We start from the raw sequence: 22092 nt of genomic DNA, 5'->3' as shown, positions 1-22092 counted from the left end.
TCTGTGAGTGTATCATTGCTTTTTGAGTAAGACCTCCATACACTTCAGTTTGGATTAGTGATAATAGTTCACAGGTGCATGCAGAACAGCTGGGAATGACTTCTGGATGCACAGCAGCTGGCAGCACAGGTCACAGAACACCATAGACGACCATGGTCTCACAGGCACTGGCCATGATAAAGCTATTCCCTACCCCTGCTGCAAAAAACTAACTGCTTTTTTCTCTGTCTGATGTTTAAAGTAACCTCAAGCAATGAACCATACCAGATTGCATTTTGGTTTGTCACCAGCCCAGATAATTCATGTATTCTTCTAACGCTACCAGATCAATGGCTTTCACTTTCCCATCTCTTCACACTTCAATGAGGTGAACAGTTTCTGTAGCTGGATAATGTCTCCCTAGTATCATTTTCTCTTCATTTTATGCAAGATTTCATACATCCTCCATCTACAAATTCTTATAAAAATGCTATTTGAATTTATACAAAACAGTCTGCATTTTTAAGAATGCTGAGAACAGCGGCCAAAGATTACATTTCCGTACGGAAATTACTCATGTAACACCTGCTAGTAACAGTGAAAGCCACAGAATCCATATCTACAGCTTTCTTATTTCTTGGTTTTCTTTTCAACTCCTCCAGGTGCCTCAGGTAACAGTATTCTGATGGAGCAGTACCAAGTTACAAAACATAATTGTATGTCTCAGTTTACCTCTCAAATCAAAATTCACTTGGTAATATGGCAGGGGCATAACTGTTTAAGCTGGAGTCACTGTCAGGGTCGGGTTTACAGTATGGAGAGGGTATTGTTTGCCAACATGGCAATAGCTGGCAGCGCAAGGTCAAACACAGAGAGCATCAGGCCGTGAAGAGGCATTTATTCCATTTACTTAACACCACGCTGAGTTTCTGGTACCTACTGTAAAGCGGCATCCCCTTCTCAGTACAGCTTGTTCTAGCTCTACCACTGTGCAACTTAATTAGAGAGTAATTTTGCATGAAATAGCTCACGAGGTTTGAGCAGGACGGCAGCACAGGTAGGTCAGTAGCTGCTGTTACATTTGGAGCACCAATGGTGATGACACAGCTATCGCCAACCCAAAAATAACCCTGCTTGAGCAGCACTACGCTTCCTAGTGGGAGCTGAATTATTCTGCACTTGCCATCAAGACAGGCAGGGCAAATATTTCTATTTAGCATGCCACCAGCTGTTAGATCATTAAGGTGCCTGCATATGCTTGACATCTCAGATGCTATTTGTAAGAAAAGCACTACTGTACACAAATATGCACAAAAGACGCGCTTGTGTATATACATACATAGATAAAATGCAACCCAAGGCACAGCCAACATACTACAGCTCCTCCTGTTTTCTCAGTCAAGTGAGAGGAAACTCAAAGCCTGACCAGTCAAGAACAAAAAACCAGGAGGCTGGTCGCTTTCAAAACAAACAGAAGGGAATTATATTGCCACTTCCCTGGTCTGTTGTGTGACACTCATTCTCCATGACTGTTTCTGAACAGCCACTCTGGTTTTACTTTGCTTTAAATAAAGCACACACTGCATACTGCTTCCTGATTTTAAAGACATCCAGTGGGATCAGATGCAATAACTCAAAGTGTGTTACATTCTTCTGGGAAGAACATGACCAGAATATTTATTTGAAGTAACAACTCTTTTTTTTCCTAGCAGAGCTTTCTATTTGAGCAGACAACAGTAGCATTCCTGATCTCAGCAGCGTCTATTTGTTGAGTCATACACAGAGGGGGGAAGATTCTCAAGTGAGTTTTTAGGTAAACTTTCATTGCTTTATTTCACATGAGGAGTATTAAAAGTAGGATATTACTAGAACTAACAACAAAACAAGACCGGCTGACCCACACATTTTATAATGGGCCATAGTCATAGAGGTTTGAGTTCTGAAGGATTTGGTGAGTGATGTGCTAAATATTTGTGCAGTACAGATGCGATCACTTGGTTTCTATACCAAAGCACTGACTGCTTTGATTTTAGCAGCTAGAGACAAATCACTAAACACACCAACACCCACTGTACCTTTGTAGTAAGATCTTCAAAGGACTCCAGCAAGTTAAGTCTGCTTTTTCCTCTGTTCAGCCTAATTCTAACACTCTTTAATCAGTTTACATTTTCCTGCATGACTTCCCAGCACATCAGTTGACGTCTCATGCAAAGATGCTTTTCAAAAAGGCTGGCCTATATGCAGAATACAGGACATGGCTCTTGATGGTGCTCCTTGTCTGGGCTTCGGATTGATTGTAAAAGAATGGAGCCCTATGACAAACTTTTAATAATCCCTCCAAACAAGAGCAGTAACCTGAGTAAATCCAAAGCATAAAACTACTCTCTTCCCATCACTGCATTTTTATTGTTTCCTATGGACAGCCACAGACTGTGGCTGTCCAGTCCAAAGGCTTCTGCTCCCTACACAGTTGTAAGATATTTATCATTAAGAGGTATTGTCCTACCAGTTTGTTTTAGCTGCTACCTTGTAGCATCAGGTGGATAATGCCCATGTTTCTGCATTCCAATTATTAGTCATATTTACTGCTACTTAAAGGTAAAACAGTAATCTAGAAAGAAGCGCTTAGGTAGTCGGGGTAATCAGCGGAACAACAGATGTTATGTTTGTACCTGATGTGTTCTGCATGTTACTTTGCAAAAAGCCAAAATTTTTAAAACTAATTTGTTCCATAGCTTCTCATCTATCACCACAATCTGTTGGCGTTCTTGGCTAATTACTTTTTAATTAAACTAAGCAACTCTCACCTTCTCCTTGACTTTGAATTCCATGACGATGGTTCCTCACTCAGGTCAAGCAAAAGAAGTCTCAGAACTTCCCTGACCTCTTTTGGATGGAGTCATGTCTGATAAAGGATGCGCCCTCTATCTGGAAGGCATTTCAGCAAGTTCTAATACACTCCTGCAGAGAAGGAACCCACATAAATACCTCTAAAACACACTAACTGGGACTTAGCGCAGCAAAACTGTGCTTCCTGTGCGTGAAAGCATTAACTGAGCCACTGCAGTCAAAAGACTGGCTGCTTTCCTGCACTATCCCAGTGACGTACACGTCAGTATATATGTATAAACTGATCCTCTAATACATATATACAGTTGCACCACTGTAGGGAGACATGAAGAATCAAGAGAAAGAACCAGATAAAGACATGTCTTGAAAATAGTTTGCTCCCTGCCTTCCAGGAGGTATTCAACAACCATCATTTATACACTTATCCATAAAACTCCCTTCTGATTTGTCTGCCTCAGTAACCATCAGTCCTCCACAGGAGTTAGAAAACGTTCTGCTGCTACAACAAATAAAACACACACAAAAAAAGAATCATACCTCAGACTCTATGATGCACTGGGACTACTATTCAAATCACAAGTTCTTTACTAACACCCATAAACTAAGCAATAATAAATATCATTGTTACCTCTTCAGACCGGTTCTGGATGCTAAGGATAGGGAATTTGGCAGCCAGCAGCACTGCTATTATTCAGTCAGGATCACATTCCCCAGGGTTGCTTTGTCCAATTTGTTTGTTTTTCCATCTTATGTTCATATATGCAGCCCTTCTTCCTGTGCTACATGGGACCATTCTGTGCTACTACTTCTCATGAGGATAATAGTGAGTTATAAGAAAAACAAACAGTATTTATTAAATGAGCAAAGTTCATTTCTTATGCTGCGTGTTTCTTATTCTGCAATCTGCTGTGTTTATTCGCTTGTTCACTGATGCATATTTCATTAATTTGAAACAAGCTTCCCAGTCATTGTTTCAGACTAAGCTCCAGGCAAGTAAAACGTTTAAGCAAGTGCAGGACAGAATTTGAGGAGTGTGGATAATCCTACTCAGAAAACTGAAGTAGCATCAGCCATACAGCAACATCTGCCCCTGGTGTGGAGTAAGAATAAAATAGGAAAACGTTCATCCTCTACCCTCAAACATTTGTGAAACACAATCTGTTTTTACAGTACTTCACAATCACACTTTTCTCCAGGAAGGGAGGCTGTGCATTAATTGCCAGAAACTGCATGTCTAAAAATAAAAGATGCAAAAAAAAGGAATCTTACGATGCTGATGAAGTGAGAAGAATCTTAAAGCTTTGAGCTAGATTCTTGACGGCAATAGAGTGTGCTAAGAATAGCAAATGAGTAGGAGTAGTCAAGGCTGAAAAGTTTCTGAAGTGCTTTGCTGATTTCTTTGCAGTCTCTTATTCAGGCTACCTGTTATGTGAGAACATTAGATATTTTGCATCTTGAAAGGTAGTTGGGAAATGTCTGGTTTTGGCCTGTATGCAATTTAGTGGAGTAGCCACAACATTAATAAGAACACTATTTGTCTTAGATTTGTTGACAAAGAATTATGATATATTATGGTTATATCAACTAAGTTAGCAAAAAGATGTAGTCGCATGTTAGGCCAAAAGACACCTAGCAAGTGTCTCTCTCTACACGTTGCAGTGCAGTTAGAAAGGTGTGTAACAAAAGGATTTAAAAAGGAAACCCCAAAAAATTCACATACTAGGCAGGTGAAAGATGAATCTTGATTAGATGAGTCAAAATCTACTGTGGCACGGCTCAACCCAAATCTGTTCTCCCAAATAATTATTCCACAATCAAAATTAGTACAGTTAACCAGATCCTTGAGAAAGTCACCATAAATTTCTTCATGAAAGTCACTGTGGAGCAGTAAATGAACCTCAGAACTGGCCCTTTGAGTTTATAAAAGTAAGAGAGATCTACATCAGAGCTTCATGCTCTTGGCTTTTTCAGAGAGAAGCTAACACTGACACTGTGGGCAGCAGGACTCCAGCAATACCTGAAGATCAGCAGATCACTGTCTTTTAAAAAGGCACACTTTTACCTGACCTGTGTATAAGACTTAGTTGTTGTTGACAAGGCACTAGCACAGGCTGCCCAGAGGAGCTGTGCATCTCCCATCCCTGGAGATGCTCAAGGTCAGGTTGAATGATTTAGTTGCCAACTGATTTAGTTGTTGGCAGCCCTGTCCGTGGCAGGGAATTGGAACTGGATGGTCTTTAAGGTATCTTACAACCTATTTCATTGTATGATCCTTTGATTGGATTTATTGAAGGAGACAGGCATTCCACATTGACAGGAGGTCTGACAATTAAACAAACAAGTAGAACAACAGATTTGAAATAAAATACGGCAACTACATAAATAAGAATACAAACAGTCTGTGAGAAACAGATTACTAAAATAGGTTTGCAAGTGCAATTTACATAGCTGTATTAACACTGGGATCTCAGACAGCTCTTAGGTCAGTGAGACTAATCACTTAACAGTCAGTAGCTTTAGAAAAGCCATAAAATATCTTTCTCTTAAAACAAGCACCCTTGCTTTAAACACCAGTAATTTTTCATATGAAATATGAATATCCTTTTCTGCAGCTGAACCTTGCAGTTGAAGTTAAGTACATTGTAACACTACGACCACTCTATGAAAACCTTTGAGAAGCTTTATCACCTTAGGTCTATCACACAGCAACATCTATACTCTTTGAAGGCACGTGAGTGCACTTGCTGTGTTATCTGATTTCACACAGTCAAGGAATAAAGATCTGTTGGGGGACCCATATCCGGCATGCCATATAACTGAACAGACTGAACTGCTGAACAGACCCAGTTCAGACATTTCAGTAGAACACCGAAATAATTGTGCTAATTGTTGTTTTGTTTTTAGCAGAGGCAGGAAAAGGCAGTGTAGGTGGGGATTTCACTTTCATTCTGCCTGGGTCACTAGTTCAGGGCCTTCTGCAATCTTGCATTCATGCAATAGTCCGATTTGCCTTCTGATTTCTTATTAAAGAACAGCTGTTTTCTTTGCCTTTTATGCCCTCACTTGTACTTCGTTTCAACAGCTGATTCCCCTATCCATAAGAGAGAAAATACTGCAAGGGCTTAGGCCTGTGGACCTTCCACTGTACTTTTGCTCTGAACTGTGATTACCTAGAAGAATAGAATCACTGATAGCAGAACTGAACTTTCTGCTAGAAAATATAAGACAAACTTCAGTTTCAGGAGCCACGATGCTCCACGGAGCAGCTCTCACTGCATGCCAGACACAGCCTGGCTACTAGTTCTCCAGTATATTCATTAAAGTTTCCATCAGAGCCAGGTGGATACCTGGTCCTGTGTTTAAAGTGAGTTACATTATTTAGATAAAAACAAATGAGGACAATCAGAAGTACTGTCATAAACATCACTCTCCTTATGTTTATCCATACTGAGGGCATTATCTGAGATGGTTTAGTAACATACTCATAAGTCTTCCAAGCCTGCAAAACTGGGCAACTTGCAAAAGTCTCAGTTCTTGTCCAGAATGTAACCTAATGTGATTCCATCACACTAATATATAAGCACCTTCGTTGTCACCTAGAGACTTGCAGCACTGCCACTCTGCGAGTTCACCATCATCTAACATTCCTTGCAGAATTCACAGCAACAACTTGAGTCATCCCTGTTCGGGTGAGTCACTCATGCCACTTGATACACATTCTCTTTAAGTCACACAAGATAGCTAAGTGACAGCCACCAGCAGCCCTATGATTTTCAAACTCCTGCATCATTATCTCTCTCATTAGAACTTCTCAGTGCTAAAAAGTCTTCACTATGAGACAAATGTAATTAACAAATTCATTTCTGTCAACATCATATAAAAAAGCAAAACAGATTTTTCACACAAGTACAGGAAGAAAAAGCCTTTATAGCTGATGATGTCAAAGCAGTGCATAAAGATTCATAAGAAGTTACCTTGGTCATTATAAGGAATCAAATGTAGGAAACTTCTAAAGCTTGAGATCGGTATTCAGAGACTGACAGCAATCCAACCTCTGCAGGGACACTCTGAAACACTGTAGAAAAGTCTTCTATTTTTTCTATTTCTAAGCCCTACTGACTTGTTCTGTTATCTTCAGAACAAAAAAAAAGAGTAGGAGTGAAAATGTGGAATTGACATTACAAGTAGTAATGCAGTAGTGACCTACTCCTTATGCATTAACGTAATAGTTAAACAAAAGACCTTGAGTATCACTGATCAGGACAGAAATATATCTGAGTAAGACCAGAAAAGGGTGATAAAGATGATTAAGGGCTCTTGTTTTGTTTTGCTTTGTTTTTTTGTATGTAGAGAGGCTAAAATAGGCAGTACTACTCAACACGTAGAAGAGAAGACTGGGGAGGATATTACCAACACACATAAATAGCAGGCTGTAGAGAAGATGGAGCCAGGCCCTTCTGAGTAAAGTCCAGTGACAGGACAAAAGGCAAGGGACTGAAAATAAACTGAAATAAAAGAACTTAGATTAAAACATATGAAGAAGTGATCACAGCGAGAACGGTCAAAACATTGCCATAGGTTGCCCAGAGAGGATGCTGAGTCTCCATCCATGGAAATACTCAGAACCCAACTAGAAGGAGCAATGAGCAACCTGCTGTATTTGATCCTGCTCTGAGCACAGCAGACAATCTCCAAAGCACCTCAACTATTCCACATACATAGCTTCTTTACTTGACATAAATAGATCACTATCACCTGTATAGCAATGACTGAAGAATATCATACAAGTAACTACACAGGAGTCAGAAGTGCTATTCTCTGTCAAAGGTATCAGTAACCAGTGTTACTTCTTCAGCAGACTTCTGGATCATGACAAACAGCCAGTGTCATACCCACATCTGGACAGCCCCCACTAAAAGGTAATTTTCAGCTCTTACACAAACACAAATGCTTAAAGGAAACACCAAGGAATCATTTGATTTTGGTCTGGAATTATTTGGAATGATACTGAGCAATGTATGTGACATACATCAAAACAGGCTGGCAAGAGGAGACTTTCTGTGCAGTGAGGATGTGTCTGCTTTTGGTTCCCTGGTCTTAGTGTTTGGGCAAAAGTGAACGATCAATCATTTCAACTGAACAGTTAATCCTTTCCATGGATTTTCCACTTAAGTTTGTCAGAAGAACGCGTGAGCCTTTCCTTTCTCCTACTTGCTCCTCAAACAGACTGTGAAGGTGATATCTGGGGACTAGAGAGCTAATGGTTTTCATTTTAAAATTGCTAACCTCACTACCCGGGGAGAACTTCCAAAAGTTCCCCATAACCCTCTCATGGCTGTTTCAGTTGTGGAGAAACTTCAGCAAAGTGCAACACAAGCAATAATGCAAGACTCAAATTTGCTGTTACAAGCAATGAAGAACATGCAATCACACACTTGGAAGACTAAGTTCTGAACCTGGCTTTGTGATCCAATCTCCCTTCAAAACTGTTTTCATCCCTTTCAAATACTGGCAAGCCATTTGTGCATGTGTGGGAAGTAAAAAACGTGCTCAGAGAAAGGAAAAGCAAGTGGGTGAGGAACAAAGAGAAAGGAATGGCTTACAGCTGCAGTTTTAAAACTGCATATCCCATATCATTAGCAGAGCACTAATTACTTCACAAGCCAACTCCAATGGCTCTGAACCAGCAGAACACTGCTGTGAGTGTGTGCAGCCAGAGGCCGCTGCTCCCCACACTGACAATCTCTGGGCAGGCTGAGTTATTGGACCTCTGCCTACAACAAATGCATGGATGCTTCTGATCCTTTCCTTTCTTGTCCTCAACAGAGAGAAAGAGGAGCAGATGATAACACAGAATTGCAAGAGGCTCCTCTGCACAGATGTGCACAAGCTTTGGTCTTCTGCTCAATCTCCATTCAGCACTAGCCACGAAAGCCACATACTACATCTTAAACATAACATCACTGTTAGTGCTGTTAACATCCAAGTCAGAAACTTTTGCTTTCTGTTAGAAAGACACAGTCTTTAATCCCAGGAGTCCACTGATTTCTTTCTCTGAGCAAGTTTTCTGTATCACCCTAGGAAATTATTATGTAGGGACTAAGCTGCCTGCCAGTTTTTAATTAGATGGACTGAAGCACTAATTGGTGACCAAGCAACTACTGAAGCCAATAACAGTACTGTAAGGTAAGCTGTTGAAAATAACGAGTTTTGAAAACTTATCCATGAAGTAATAAACAGAAAGTTATGGTTCAACAGCACATTGCTACAATACAGAATACTCAGGAGCCAAAATTAAGGTTGGATGGATACTGTAAAACATATGAAGGAGATGGTCCAGTGAGCAAATGAAAAGATGAATGCTCTAAGAGGTGATTTCCTGAATTTCCATTGCATGCTTCCCGTTGTACTTGTGAGAAATTGTTACAGTGGTTGATAATCCTGCTGCTGAAATCCTTAACCAAGTTGCTTTTACAGGCAAGAACGTGCACAATTAGCTGAAGCAAGGACTGCAGCAGGAGCACTCCTAGGTTCCAGTGGACTGAAATACTTAAGACCAAGCAAGCGTTTAAGCTCACATCTCAGCATTTTACTGCTTTAACTAGGACAGACACAGTCTATAGTTAAGAGCAGGAAAAAGAAATGGCTGTACTGCTCATGGAAGTACAGCTTGTTTAAGTTTGGGAAACAATATTTTTACAGCAATAACAGTGCCCCATCATCTGATTCATGCTTTCACATATGTTTAGCTAAACAAATGCATGCAAACAAAGAAAAACACACACCTTTACTCAACGTAATCCTGCTTGTAGCACTTTCAATGTATAAAGAGCTCAAAGCTCTTCATCAGGCAGAGAGGGTACAGGTCAACCCTGAGACAAGCTGCATGAGCAAGGAGTTGGACTCAGCAATCACTCTGAAGCTCTTTCAGCCCTGCATTTTAATGACATTTTATTGATGCAATGGAGTATGCTAACAGTGCTTTGAAATAAGATGTGAGAGCCACCATCCTCACCCTAATAGTCCTCCTTTCAGCATCGTAGGAAGGCAAAGTGTGCAAAAGCACTTCCCTCAGTTGTTTAACAATAAGCAAGTCATCATATCCAAGAAACCATGAAGATGTAAGAAAAGATAACAACCTGCTCTAGGAAATGAAGAAATGTTGCGTTATTCCCCAATAAACCACACTTGGAAAGAAATGTGGGGTGTAACAATCCCTCTTTTGCTTCCACACTACAACTGTTTAATGTGCTGTTGATTCTACTGCACACCTCCCACATCATCCCTCCATTCCCAAAAGCCACAATCTTGTCTTGTTTCCTTCCTATAGGAAGGCATATAAACAACAAAAAACCGATGCTACAAGGACAGAATAGGGAAGCTTCACCTGCAACTGCTGCCCTTGTTGTGGTTTTTGATACAGTTCCAAGGTAAAGTAACCTGCTTTAAATCCAAACTGATAGAGGATTTTTTTTTCCTTAGCTGTAAATGCCTGTACAGTCCCATAAGGAGGCAGCTGTAGCTATGCAGAGAGCTGGTCCAATAAGTGGATCTGGCTGAAAACTCTTTTTTAGGGGGGGCTATTATTTTATTGGATTATTCATTCCGGACAGATGCTAGCACCAGCTGAAGACACAGGACATGGTCAGAGACAGGTCAGATTGTGGCAGCTGGCACACAGATTCACTTAAACTACCACAATACTATTTATTTATACATCAGAGTAGCTCCCAGGTTTTCAAGCATGAAACAATTAAACGGCGTTCAACCACAGAAAGCAATAGTGGCTCTGCAAAGTGCTCCCTTCCGTGCTCTGCAAGGCTCTGCTCCACGATGATGGCTCTCTCAAATACAAGCCTTTGTCAAATATAACCTTTTGGTCTTAAATCACAAGCAACTGTCATTTTCAGTTAAGTGTGATACTTAAGGCTATTCACGCTCTCTTTCCATATAGTCATGGAAGGTTTTGATGTTAAAACGTTCAGAAATTTTGATCAAGCTGTGAAAAAGCAAAACAGTATTTTCCCAGATTTACAAGCAGTATAGGAAAAAAAACAACTTTGCAGAAATTAGTTTTCAGGAAGTATAGGGAATCATGTTTAAAGCTAGCCAACTTTGAGCCATCCGTGTCTGAAAATCCACAAGAGTTATTATTCATTCATTAAGGTATAGCTGTAATCGTCACATGTGGCTCAGGCCCGGCGACACAGTGCAGAAAAACACTTACGCAATGCTGCAATGAAAAGAACACTGCAAGAGCAGCCACTTCCATTACTAAGAAGCTTTCGAAATCTCTGAAAGTCAGAGAGCCTACAGAGGGAGAAGAGAGAAATCAAGTGTGGGGACTGCTAACATTGAACTGCTAAGCATGTTGGTTTTGATGAATCCAGATCTGCTGAAGGCCTGCAAAAAGTTGACTGAAAAGATTTCACAGTTTTAACTGTCCAAGTAAAATTCTTTGATCAAGTATATTTTGAAAGCACAAAATCCCTGCTATCTCAGCAGAAGATTAAAGAATTTCTCTGCACAAAAGCTGTGATTCTGCAGGAAGAAATCCAGTGAGCCATTTGGGAAACGATGACCTCTCTGTGAACCTCAGAGGCAGCCTTGGAGTTATTTTCCACTTCCCATTGCTGAATCTCCCCTTCAACATCAGGAACACAACTTTTATTCACATTTATCCATAGAAAAACATACTTTTAAATTTCACGTCTAAATTTATGCCTACAATGCTAGTTGAGTAAATATACTGAGTAAAGCTTCTTAGAAGCATTAGAGATACATCAATACCTGAGGACATTTCCTCTCCCACCCAAAGACAATAATGCACTGAGGAATAGTTCTGCATTTGTTTGAATTAAAAAAAGGGGGAAAAAGCAGAAAACGAAGCAGTTCAAGTCTTGTACTAATAGCAGGTCCACCTTTCCTATTAAATCTTGTTCAAATGTAGCTACTCTTGTTTATGCCTGGAAATACACAAAATTACAGCTGTATGTCCCCACCATCTTATTCATAACAGCATTTAGTATTTTTGAAAAAGCAATGAGGTTGTTTAGAAAAGAAAATCTCAGTTAAAAACCCAATCTGGTTAAGCAAAGACTTTCAGCACCACGTGTCATATACTTTTAAAGCATATTCTTGTAGGAAGAAAGGAACTGATTTAAATGTGCTCATAGAATCATAGAATCAGAAGGTTGGAAAGGACCTACAAGATCATCTAGTCCAACCGTCCTCCCATTACCATTGCTACCACAAGCCATTAAACCATCTCTCATAGTTCCTCATTACAACGCCTCTTGAACACTGACAGGGACAGCAACTCCACCACCTCCCTGGGCAGCCATTCCAGTGCCTGACCACTCTCTGAGAGGAAAATTTCCATCTTATGTCTAATCTAAACCTCTTCTGGAAGGGTCAGGAAACTGCATCCCAGCTGAAATTCAGAATAGTGAACTAGAGCTACAAGCAGTATCATTGGTGACTTAGAAAACACAGTAAGATTTAGCAAGAAGGGCAAAGGATACCTAAGGAATATTTTCGTTATCTCATTTCCTTTCATCAACCCGTGACCAACGTCAGGATTGCCTATAGACTGAATTACCTTGAAAACTGAACAATAGAAGTCACCAGAAAGGTTCAAAGTGAGGGATGCAAAAGGGTCACCTGTAGTTCATACTCTTTTACATTAAGAAAAAAACAACAAGAAGTGATCCAAAGATACCTTCAGAGATCTGAGAAGTGTTAGAAAGTAAAAATAAAGAAACACACACTTATTTAAGGCGCCCAACATTCATTTCAAAAGAGACGCATCTGCTTTTAACTTAAATGACCGGCTCACAACACAGCAGAATGCTTCAGGAAGCTGCACCAGGACATCACATCCATTTCTGAACAACTACAGACAAGTTTATGGTTTGTCACATGAAAAGTTTTATCCCAAATGTTCGTGCTGATGTTTTCAGACTGTACTGTCAGTACAAATCATCAGTAATACACATTACCACAAACATTCAATTACACTGAATATATGACTAGTTTCTTATTTATTGAATGGCCACAGAGGCATTCCATAATACTGGATTTGCTACACACACAGCAGATGGTGGTACTTCAACTGTCTGCATTTAATAGCCTACCAAATAACAGCATTGCTTTTATTAAAGAAAAACAAGTCTTGTAAAGGGAAGGTTTCCCCTTCAGATCTCTATGATAGGTCTCCAAAAACAATGCTCTGTTCCACTGCAATTCATTCTAAATTGAGGTCTGATTAATTCAACACAATCTAAGTTATGAACCAGAGGGCACCTGGCTTTAGTACCAATTTCCAGAAGCTGGCATGCAGAAAGAAAAATAATTGCCTGGAAGGTCATGTCCTTATGACACTCCAGGTAAAAACACACTAAAAAGACCAACAAATCACAATAACAGTAAGGGAGGAAAACCCTCCACACAGGTAACTCAGGCCCCATTTCCAGTGCAAGGCTCAACCTTGCAAGCTGTAAGTGAGCCCTGTCTAGCATGGGCATTATGAAGAACCCCTAAATAGCTTGAGCAGTGTCACTGAGAATTCATACTACATTATCTCTTTTAAACACTACAATTAAGGATAGAAAAGGTCTTTCTCAATTAGGGTCACAGATTGCCTGTTGGATGTACAAATGAGTGCATGTTTTTTCTTCCCCCCCCCCAGAGTATAAGCCTATATAGCAAAAAAGCAGACTAAAATCTCAGATTTAAGAGATTATTTCTGTGTTTCTTCTGACTGGTTGAATACTAATTTTCATACTAATCAGAATCAAAATAAAAGCAAGAAATTAATAAAGTATGAGGATGCAGTGTTTGATACATTACGTAGCCACAACAGGCATACAGGAAGCAGCAGGAGTTTCTGCTTTTAGCTGAACCACAAACAGCCAAAACCAAAGTAAACCCCACAAGCCACCAACTCCTTTCCTACAACTGCACTTGGCATACTCCTAACTTTCCAAGTATTTCTTAAGCAGCTCTTTAGAGCAAGTGCTCGTATTTCACTCACCAGGCTGCTGAAATATAGATGAAGGTAGCACTCTTAACTGGAAATCCCACTGGCTGGACAGACACACACCATAATTGATTTGAAGCGCCAACTTTAACCCCTTATTTCTGATTATCCCTGATTATTGTTTGATTAAAACTTACACCTATGTAAGCACACTGAGGCTTTTCTAAAAGAACACTGATTTCAGTGATAAAAATGAATCAAGAGGTTGTTCCATCCCCGTTACTGAGTGACCTCTTCCAGCAGAAGACCACCTGAATGGCTGAGTTTGGGGTCTTTGTGACTTCAGTGTTCATGCATTAGTCTCCGGGGAAAGGAGATGAAAGGTAGCAGAGCTACATGCAACTGCACATGCACTGAGATCTAACAAGTATGAAGAACAGTACAGGGCTAGATCAGAGATAAGGTGTTCAAATGCCATCTGGAAAATTTAACTCGTGCTCATAAAGATTGCTTACCGGACTTTTAGTCATTCTACTTGCTTAGAGGAAAAACAACTCCCTTGGGACTCCTTAAGAGCTGGTTGTAGATGAAAGCCAGAGTAGGATCCTGCTGATGCCAAAGCCTGTGGGGCCTCAGCGTTTTCTGATACGCATTGAGCAGCATTTCCTCCAGGTTGCAGAACATGTGACCTTCATCCTCCTTCAGTGGCAAGCACAGCCAATGCATTGCTAGCCCTGAGTTTGGATCACTCAGCAAAAGTCCCACCAAATCCAATGAACATCTCTTGCACTAAAAATCTTGCCTACAGACCAGAAAGGCAAAAAAACCCTAAATTTTAGCAAGAAGGCTTACATTATTTACATCTCTTTCTTGATCAACTCAAAGTTCTTTTTCACTGACACAGACCTAACCTGAATAGGAAGCACTGATGCTTTTCAAGCAGACAAATACTAAGGGACAAACATTCTTGCCTTCAAGGGCTGGATCCACAGGGCGGCAGCGCAGAATAGCAACACAGCAGGGAAGCCCCAAAGGGCAGATTTCTCCCCTGACACATGAGCAGAGCATGGCTGGTGCTGAGAAACATGAATGACCTTAATGCTTCCTGGTGTAGGCACCTATCCTGGTGTGATACACATCCCAGCAGGAGGACTGCTCAGTGGGGTCCAGACTGACTGCACAGAGAAAGCAGCTCTTCCCATCTCACATAGAAGAGATGGAAATGCTCTGGGAGGCATGCTGCCTTTCCCTCTCACCCTCCTGATCCCCCAGCAGCAGCATGTCAATTCTGCAACCTCTGCACACAAGTGCAGTCCCACTGCAGGGAGCAGGGCTGCTTGAGCGAGTCACTGCTACTCTAAATCTAATCACCTCCACACTTGGCATAAAGCTTCCGACTCTGAGAATTACCAGTTCTGTGGTGATTCATGTAACAAAGCAGCCTCTGCAGCATCAAGATAAAAATGCCTCCTTGCAGTGAAACAAGCAGCAAAATATTCTGCATATTCCCAGATCCAAGTTACAGGTATCCTTCCCTTCTTCCCACCTGATCATCTTTTGTTTTTGTGATTATTATTATTATTATTTAAATGTTCCTGTCAAGTCAAGGTAACTGTCAATTTCAAATCTATTAACAAGAAATGATTTTCTTTTAGTTATTGTACTGTGTAGAACAACTTATTTTCTAAAGTCTCTATGCACACCACTGCAGCAGCACATCCTTTTTCTTACCTTCTACTTTTACCACGTTGTCTTAAAAATTCTAATTGAATAATTAGCAGTAGTTACTTAAGTTGAATATCTGTCACACTTTAGACGCAGTATCATCTCATGCTTTGCACTGCACCACTAACTTCAGTCTTTTAGTCCACAAGGAGTTCCTGAGTAAGAAGGCAAATGTGGGCACTCCAGTTTCACCTTCATCTTTTTCCAGAGTGCAACATATTTGGCTTTTCTATTTCTTGGCATTTAAGATGCTACTGCTGGGCCTCCTGCTGCCCTGTTTACTGCCAGATAATGCATCATCTAACAGTCATTAGCACTTTAAAGAAAACCTGCAAGAATTTTGACCTCTGCTATTTTACTGTATTACAATAGTTTTATAACCTAAACGCTTTGAAAGTCTGGTTTGAACAGAGAAGAGGCTAAAGACAAAACACAGTCTGTATTTCATAGCCTGGCTTTGTCATCAAACCCTTCAAGGACACAGCCATTTGGGTAAGATTCCTTTCCCATCCCCTCAAATCCTTCTACCAGCAAACTCCATGTCCCAGTAGCCATTCCAGTTCAGATCTATGACAGCAAAAAGACAAGAAATGGATGTGAACAAGTCAAAACTGTCACATTTTCTCTTGCTTTTCTCTCAGATTCTGCCAAACAGAACAACAGTGATCATGTTGAGAACCCCAAGACATGAGCAAGCTACAGGAAAAGCATGCGATTCATAAAACTACATGCAGGTCAGCCACTGGAAAGCAGTGTTGAATTAGGGGGTAGACTGGGCTTTTTCATGGGATTTTCAAAGTCCACACACCAAAGTAAACTCTCCATCACACTAAGGCTAGAACAGAGTTTCTCAGTACTGGGTGGAAAACACTGACTGAAATGACAGGTCTTATATCAAGAAAACAACTCACTAGCTTCACATTTATTTCTGACATGCTTCTTGCTGGGAGCTCGCTGATTCTCTGGACATCATGTGAGTTGCATTATTCTGAACAGTACAGAACCAGCAAAATGAAACTCCATCACTGCTGCCAGTGCCTGGCAAGCCAGCTCTAGAAGAATCAAAATCCTGTTTAAAACTTCCAGGCTTTTGATTTGCCTAATGAAATGCACCCACCTGCTAACTAGTACATCTATTTCTCCTTCCTCTCCTCCAATGCAGAGGACTCAATGCTCCAAAGATGGGTCAGCATTGAAAGAATCACTCTGCACTCTGAATGACCAAAATAAAAGCATTTATATGACCTCTGTGAGCTTTGCCCTTTATTTCTTTGACTTTCTGATGAGCATAGCCAATGTGTTCTGCAATGATTGAAGAACTGTGTCACAGATTATCTAGATTTACCTGTATCCGTGACAGGGCAGCTGCCCCGTAGGGCCTCCCCTCCCCTCCCGGGGCCCCGGAAAGGAAGGGAAAATAAAACAGTGGCAGCAATCTAAGGAGGAAAACTTATTTTACTAAATATGATATCGGAATACAATGATTGAGGCTAATTAATTGAACAAAACGAAGAGAGAGAGTCCCCGAAAACCGAGAGGCCTACTGTGAAGTCTAGGCGACACGGCAGGAATGCTTCTCACTCCCTGAGAGTCCGAGAGAGAGAGAGTTCCAGCCTGGGAGCGAGATTATAAATGTCCTCCTCCCGTGACTTATCTCTGGCCGCGGTGTCCTCTGGGATATGTAGTTCTTCTCCGAGAGCTGAGCACCTGGGATGCTACCATTCTACGGAACTGGAGTATGGATGATCCATACTGCACATGATGTTATAATGTGGAATATTGACAGCAGCACCACAAAACTATGACAAACTGTAACAGTCACATACCTCTGAATTCTCTATGTTTTTGACACTACAGAGAGCAAAAGCTCAGATCTGATGAACTGCTGCTCCAATTCAATGTATCCATTACTCTGTATTAACTGCAGAGATTCCAGCTAACTCAGCGATGTCTATTAATATTTCAATATAGATGATTAATACTTATCTGTTAGCACTTATAGGATGAGAAATACAGGTTTTTTCTCCTTGCTGTTGTACTGGTGTACCAACACAATGATATGTATAGCATATCAGTGCCCTTATAGGCCCAGAAAAGTCTGCTTCTAGTGCAGGCACTGTGAAGTCAGCCACAAATTACTTTCCACGGGGCATCCTGAGGACAGTAGTAAGGCTACGGCCTTAAACAGAAATACATACATTTCTAGGATGTATCAGATTGGCCATGCATGCTCTGTGGAGAAGCTCTTTGAACATACAGAAAAGTACATAGACTTACAAATGTCCAGAGGCAGGCTTAGTCTATTGCTCTGATGGGCTTGCTTCGCATCTGGAGATCCCTGGCAAACGTTTTGCAGACTTGGATTTCTTCCCCGCAGAGAAGCTGTGTTTGGGCAGAAACAAGAAGAAACCTGGCACATCTGACAACTGCAAGCCATGGAGATATTCAGAGGCTGTATGAGCCAGCAGCCCAAGTGAGGGGGAAGAGACTATACAAACATTAATGGAGTGCTATGATTAGGGATCTGGGGAACACCCCTGCCTCCCTCAAGCTGTACACGTGTCACAAGCACATTGCTGACACACACTAAGGTGCACATCAGACACATAGCTCTGTGGCTCTGGTTTCCAGGAGGCTGACCTATGCAAACACAGTACCTAGGGAACTATCTCAGTCTGAAGGCAACACAGCTGGAAGGATGTTTCTTTACTGAGTGACTGCATTTTGATGACTATCCAAACAAGAAAAACAGCAGTACTTGAATGAAAAACATCATTTAAAGAACTATAAGTCCCTTCTCCAGTAGCCCATTTCAAACTAAGTAACAATCAGCATGAGTTTCACCCAGTCCAATTGGCTTTACGCCTCTCAGCACTGATGTGGACATTTTCTCTTTCACCTTAAACACGAATGCTTCCTTGGGCCCAACTGAAAATGAGGGTGCAAGAAAGGAAAACAAGGCTCTTGCATTTTAATTTGCCATTTAAAGACAGATTCAGGAACATCCCTCTGATCCCCGTTAATGATGAACCAAGACACATCAGTGCTTTCCTAAAAACCGGGAGAGGGCTAAGAAACTCAGCTTAATCACAATACAGCATTTCTTTCTTTTCCATGGCTAATTGCTGTAACAAAACTGGAAGGCTGTTTTGGGGCTTACACAGTGTAAAACGTAACCAGAGCTTCGGGTAGCTGTTTGGTATCCACTGGGATCTAGGAACTGTGCTGTATAAAAGGGCCTATGGATACAAGTATAATTTGAACAAATAGGAAAACAGTCTGAACTCTTCGGAATTTTCTTTTGCTTTCAAGTCCCCCAAACTACATAAAACTGCATTAAAAGTAAGCCTATTTGCTCTTTTTTTTTTCATATCCTTTTCCTGAAAGGGAGGAGAAAGAAGAGTAAAAAAACCTTTGAAAGGCATTGCTTTTACTTAAGTTTTGAAGCTGCTGGAAAGAGTTCCTAAGGTGAGGAGCACATGCATGCAAACCTATCACCATAACCCTCACTGGGCAAATCATGCAAGTGTAGTGACAGGATATTGCAATGAGATAAGTTTCTTTGCACAAGATGTATGCCTAAACCTTTGCTCTGGGGCCAACGTGGTTTCAGGGTATTGTAGAGTCAGTAGATAAAAGAGTTCAAAAAGAACTTGCACTGGCTTTTATCGTCACATCCTCAGCCAATATGATGAAAAATACTTTGGAGAGAGCATCCACTCTGCTACACAGAATTAAGGCAAGAGATTCCCAAGGAAAACAGAAAAAAATAAATCAGAGGACTTTGTCAGCAGCAAGTGGTTGGCACTCAGGTTTCACTTTATAGAGGAGAATAAAAACTTTAATGAAGGCACATAAATACCTGCACATTCGTGCCACAAGATACAAGAGATCTAGCAAGAAAAAGTATCTGTAACTCAGATATAATACTCTGAATACAGACTTACAGAAGCTACTTAAGAGATGCTAAATAAAAAATACAATCCTCTATATCAAAAATAAAATCCAGTAAGTAGGGGAAAAATACACCAAATAACAACAACGAAAAAATCCCAACACATTCAGTTCTAGCATAAAGAAACATCTTTCCTCCATCCACTCTTATTTTTGGGAAAGGAGGTATTTCTGAAGGACTACGTTCACTTTGCCCCTTCTTCCCTTTCCTCATGCACACAATGGCTTCCCAGAAAAAAAAATGAACTGATCCCTTCCAAAATTTGGAGATGGAAGAAGTAAGTAAAACTACTAAGGTCACTTAGTCAATTTATTGTAATTAGAGAAGGACGCGGTACACATTCACCATCACTCTCACTCTTTCTGTCTGCATGATTTCTAGGTCTTCTGAGGTTCTGCCTCATGGAAAGGGCATACGCACTGCCTGGGGATGACTTCTCCTGGCACACTTGAGGACAGAGTAAGGACAACAGGCACGTTCTTGTTTTCATTGAATGACACATTACTTAAGAGGTCACGCCGTAGGCAGGAGCAATCATAATAGCAATATTCTTATCCACCAGTAAAACAAATAGATAGGGACGTCATTATGTACAGTCCCAGATCTTCTAAAATTTCACCACTAGCTAAACCAAGACATGAGAGAAGATCTAAGCTACCAAGAATGTTTTCTTGGATATTCAACCTATATTTCCTTGCTTAAAGCACTTTAAACCTCTGCCTTAGATTCAATATAAAATTCAGAAGTAGATAAAACACCAAGTTCCCAAAAGCAAGTCCTTCACAGTATCCCATTCAACAAAGAAAACTACATGTACAGTAATGGCTACGGCCACACAACAGCTCTGCTGCATGCATAAACCTAATCCACCAGTTTCATACAAGTGAACAACGAAGCTCATACACGTTCCAGTACAGTGGCAAAAAGCTACATGGGACATCAGATGTCCGGAATGATGGATTTTGCTATAGCTAATACTGTTCCCACACTCACTGTCTCAGTATATGCCTCTATAACTTGCTGACATTAATTTTTTTCTTTCTTTTGCGAGGCTTAATGAAAGCTAAGAATCTCTTCATTCACTACACTGATACAGCTGGTAAGACTTTTCACTTGACAGAGGGAAGAAAGGAGTTTAAAAGTAGAATGTATCTCTGAAAAGACAAGCAAACAAGCCCAACATTCTGCTCCCTCTCAGCATTAAGCACTACTACTTAATACCGCAGTTGGCTACAGATACAGAAACACAACCTTTAACACCTCCAAGAAGGGAGCAGCTAACACAGCTTCTGAACTGTCTACCTGTGACTGACATGGATAATTGCAAGAGCAAATACCTTGCTCTTCTGGAGCAATCCTTCCAGTGCCCACTATAAGCCTTTTACACTGGCAGCAGATGGTCCTTGTGCACTCCTGAGGCTGCTGACACATATCCATAGGTACATCTAGGGATGCTTTGGGGGCATCCGCTAAGAACATTCCTGCTGCCTTGGGCAGCATTAACTGGCAGCAGCTAAGTTTAGCAAGCTCTGCCAATTCTTAATGACATCCCATGCCCTCTTTCACCTTAATCTTGGTGTATCTTTCCCCTTGTTTCCTACTATTATGCCATAAAACATGTTAACAAAAAGCTATATTCCATCTGCGTAATGATATTTCCCAACCAAACTGTTTTGTTGCTCTCCCCTTGGGTCTCCTTAGCACTGCCAGAGCTGTCAGATGCACTGCTTCCAGAGGGAAAAGCTTTCAAGGTCTGACCCCAAGGTTATACACTGATGCCTATCTTGTTTTCTTTTAAAAAACGAAAAACAAAAACATTCTTTATAAATTAATTTGTTCCTAAAACCATTATTCGTAACAACCTTATCAAATCCATTCTACAGAATGGTTTGTTCATCAAAGCTTTGAGATAAGACTGAATTGCAATTCAGTCCTTCTTAATCTCTTTTTTGCCTCTCAATCATATGCTACTACTTTGCAGGTTATTAGTTAAAGCTATTTCTGTTTTTGTTGTTATTTTTTGAAATGTTCCAAGATTCTGCCATGCTTCCACATAGAGAAAATTAAAAGGTCGATCGCATTCCACTCATTTTAGCTCTTCCAACCTTCTACACAATTGTTGTAACCCTGAAACAAACTACAAAGGCTTTTTAAAAAGTTAATCACTATAGTGATCTACAAAGCGCCTTTACATGTAGCATAAGCCATAAGAAAAAGGTGCTGATGGGACAGTGATAAGACAAATTAAATTGTTCACGAATGCCTGAGCATGCCAAATTTCTTTAATTAGTGAGTACTTACTAGCAGCTTAATTCAGTTTATTTGTAGCTCTTCATGTCAGTATTTCGCCTACAATGAACAAAAAAGCACTCACAAAGCAGAGGGTGAGAACAATTGCTCTGAGGAATTACTGGCTTGCCTGGGATCAAGGAAGCACCTGGTAGATCACAGAATCACCCAGGTTGGAAAAGACCTTGAAGATCATCAAATCCAACCACAGCCTAACCATAGTACCCTAGCTCTAACACCCCTCTGCTAAATCATATCCCTGAGCACCACATCCTAACAGCTCTTAAACACATCCAGGGATGGCGACTCAACC

At 40.7% G+C, this 22092-nt stretch overlaps 1 protein-coding gene across 17 annotated transcripts in view; it reads right to left on the bottom strand.

The window, feature by feature from the left end:
• PHACTR1 (phosphatase and actin regulator 1) overlaps nt 1-22092 on the bottom strand; it is a 283166-nt gene that overhangs the window by 238310 nt on the left and 22764 nt on the right. For 11 of the 17 annotated variants that reach the window (XM_072329549.1, XM_072329546.1, XM_072329542.1 and 8 more), the window contains exon 5: nt 17813-17917. The exons of the other annotated variants lie outside the window; for them this stretch is intronic. In XM_072329549.1, the coding sequence (XP_072185650.1) occupies nt 17813-17917 (105 nt within the window). The remainder of the gene's footprint in view (nt 1-17812; nt 17918-22092) is intronic. 17 annotated transcript variants of the gene reach the window in all.

The sequence above is a fragment of the Excalfactoria chinensis genome, chromosome 2 (genome assembly GCF_039878825.1).
Source record: "Excalfactoria chinensis isolate bCotChi1 chromosome 2, bCotChi1.hap2, whole genome shotgun sequence".
Classification (NCBI taxonomy): Eukaryota; Metazoa; Chordata; class Aves; order Galliformes; family Phasianidae; genus Excalfactoria; species Excalfactoria chinensis.
This window is presented reverse-complemented; position numbering and strand designations above follow the sequence as displayed.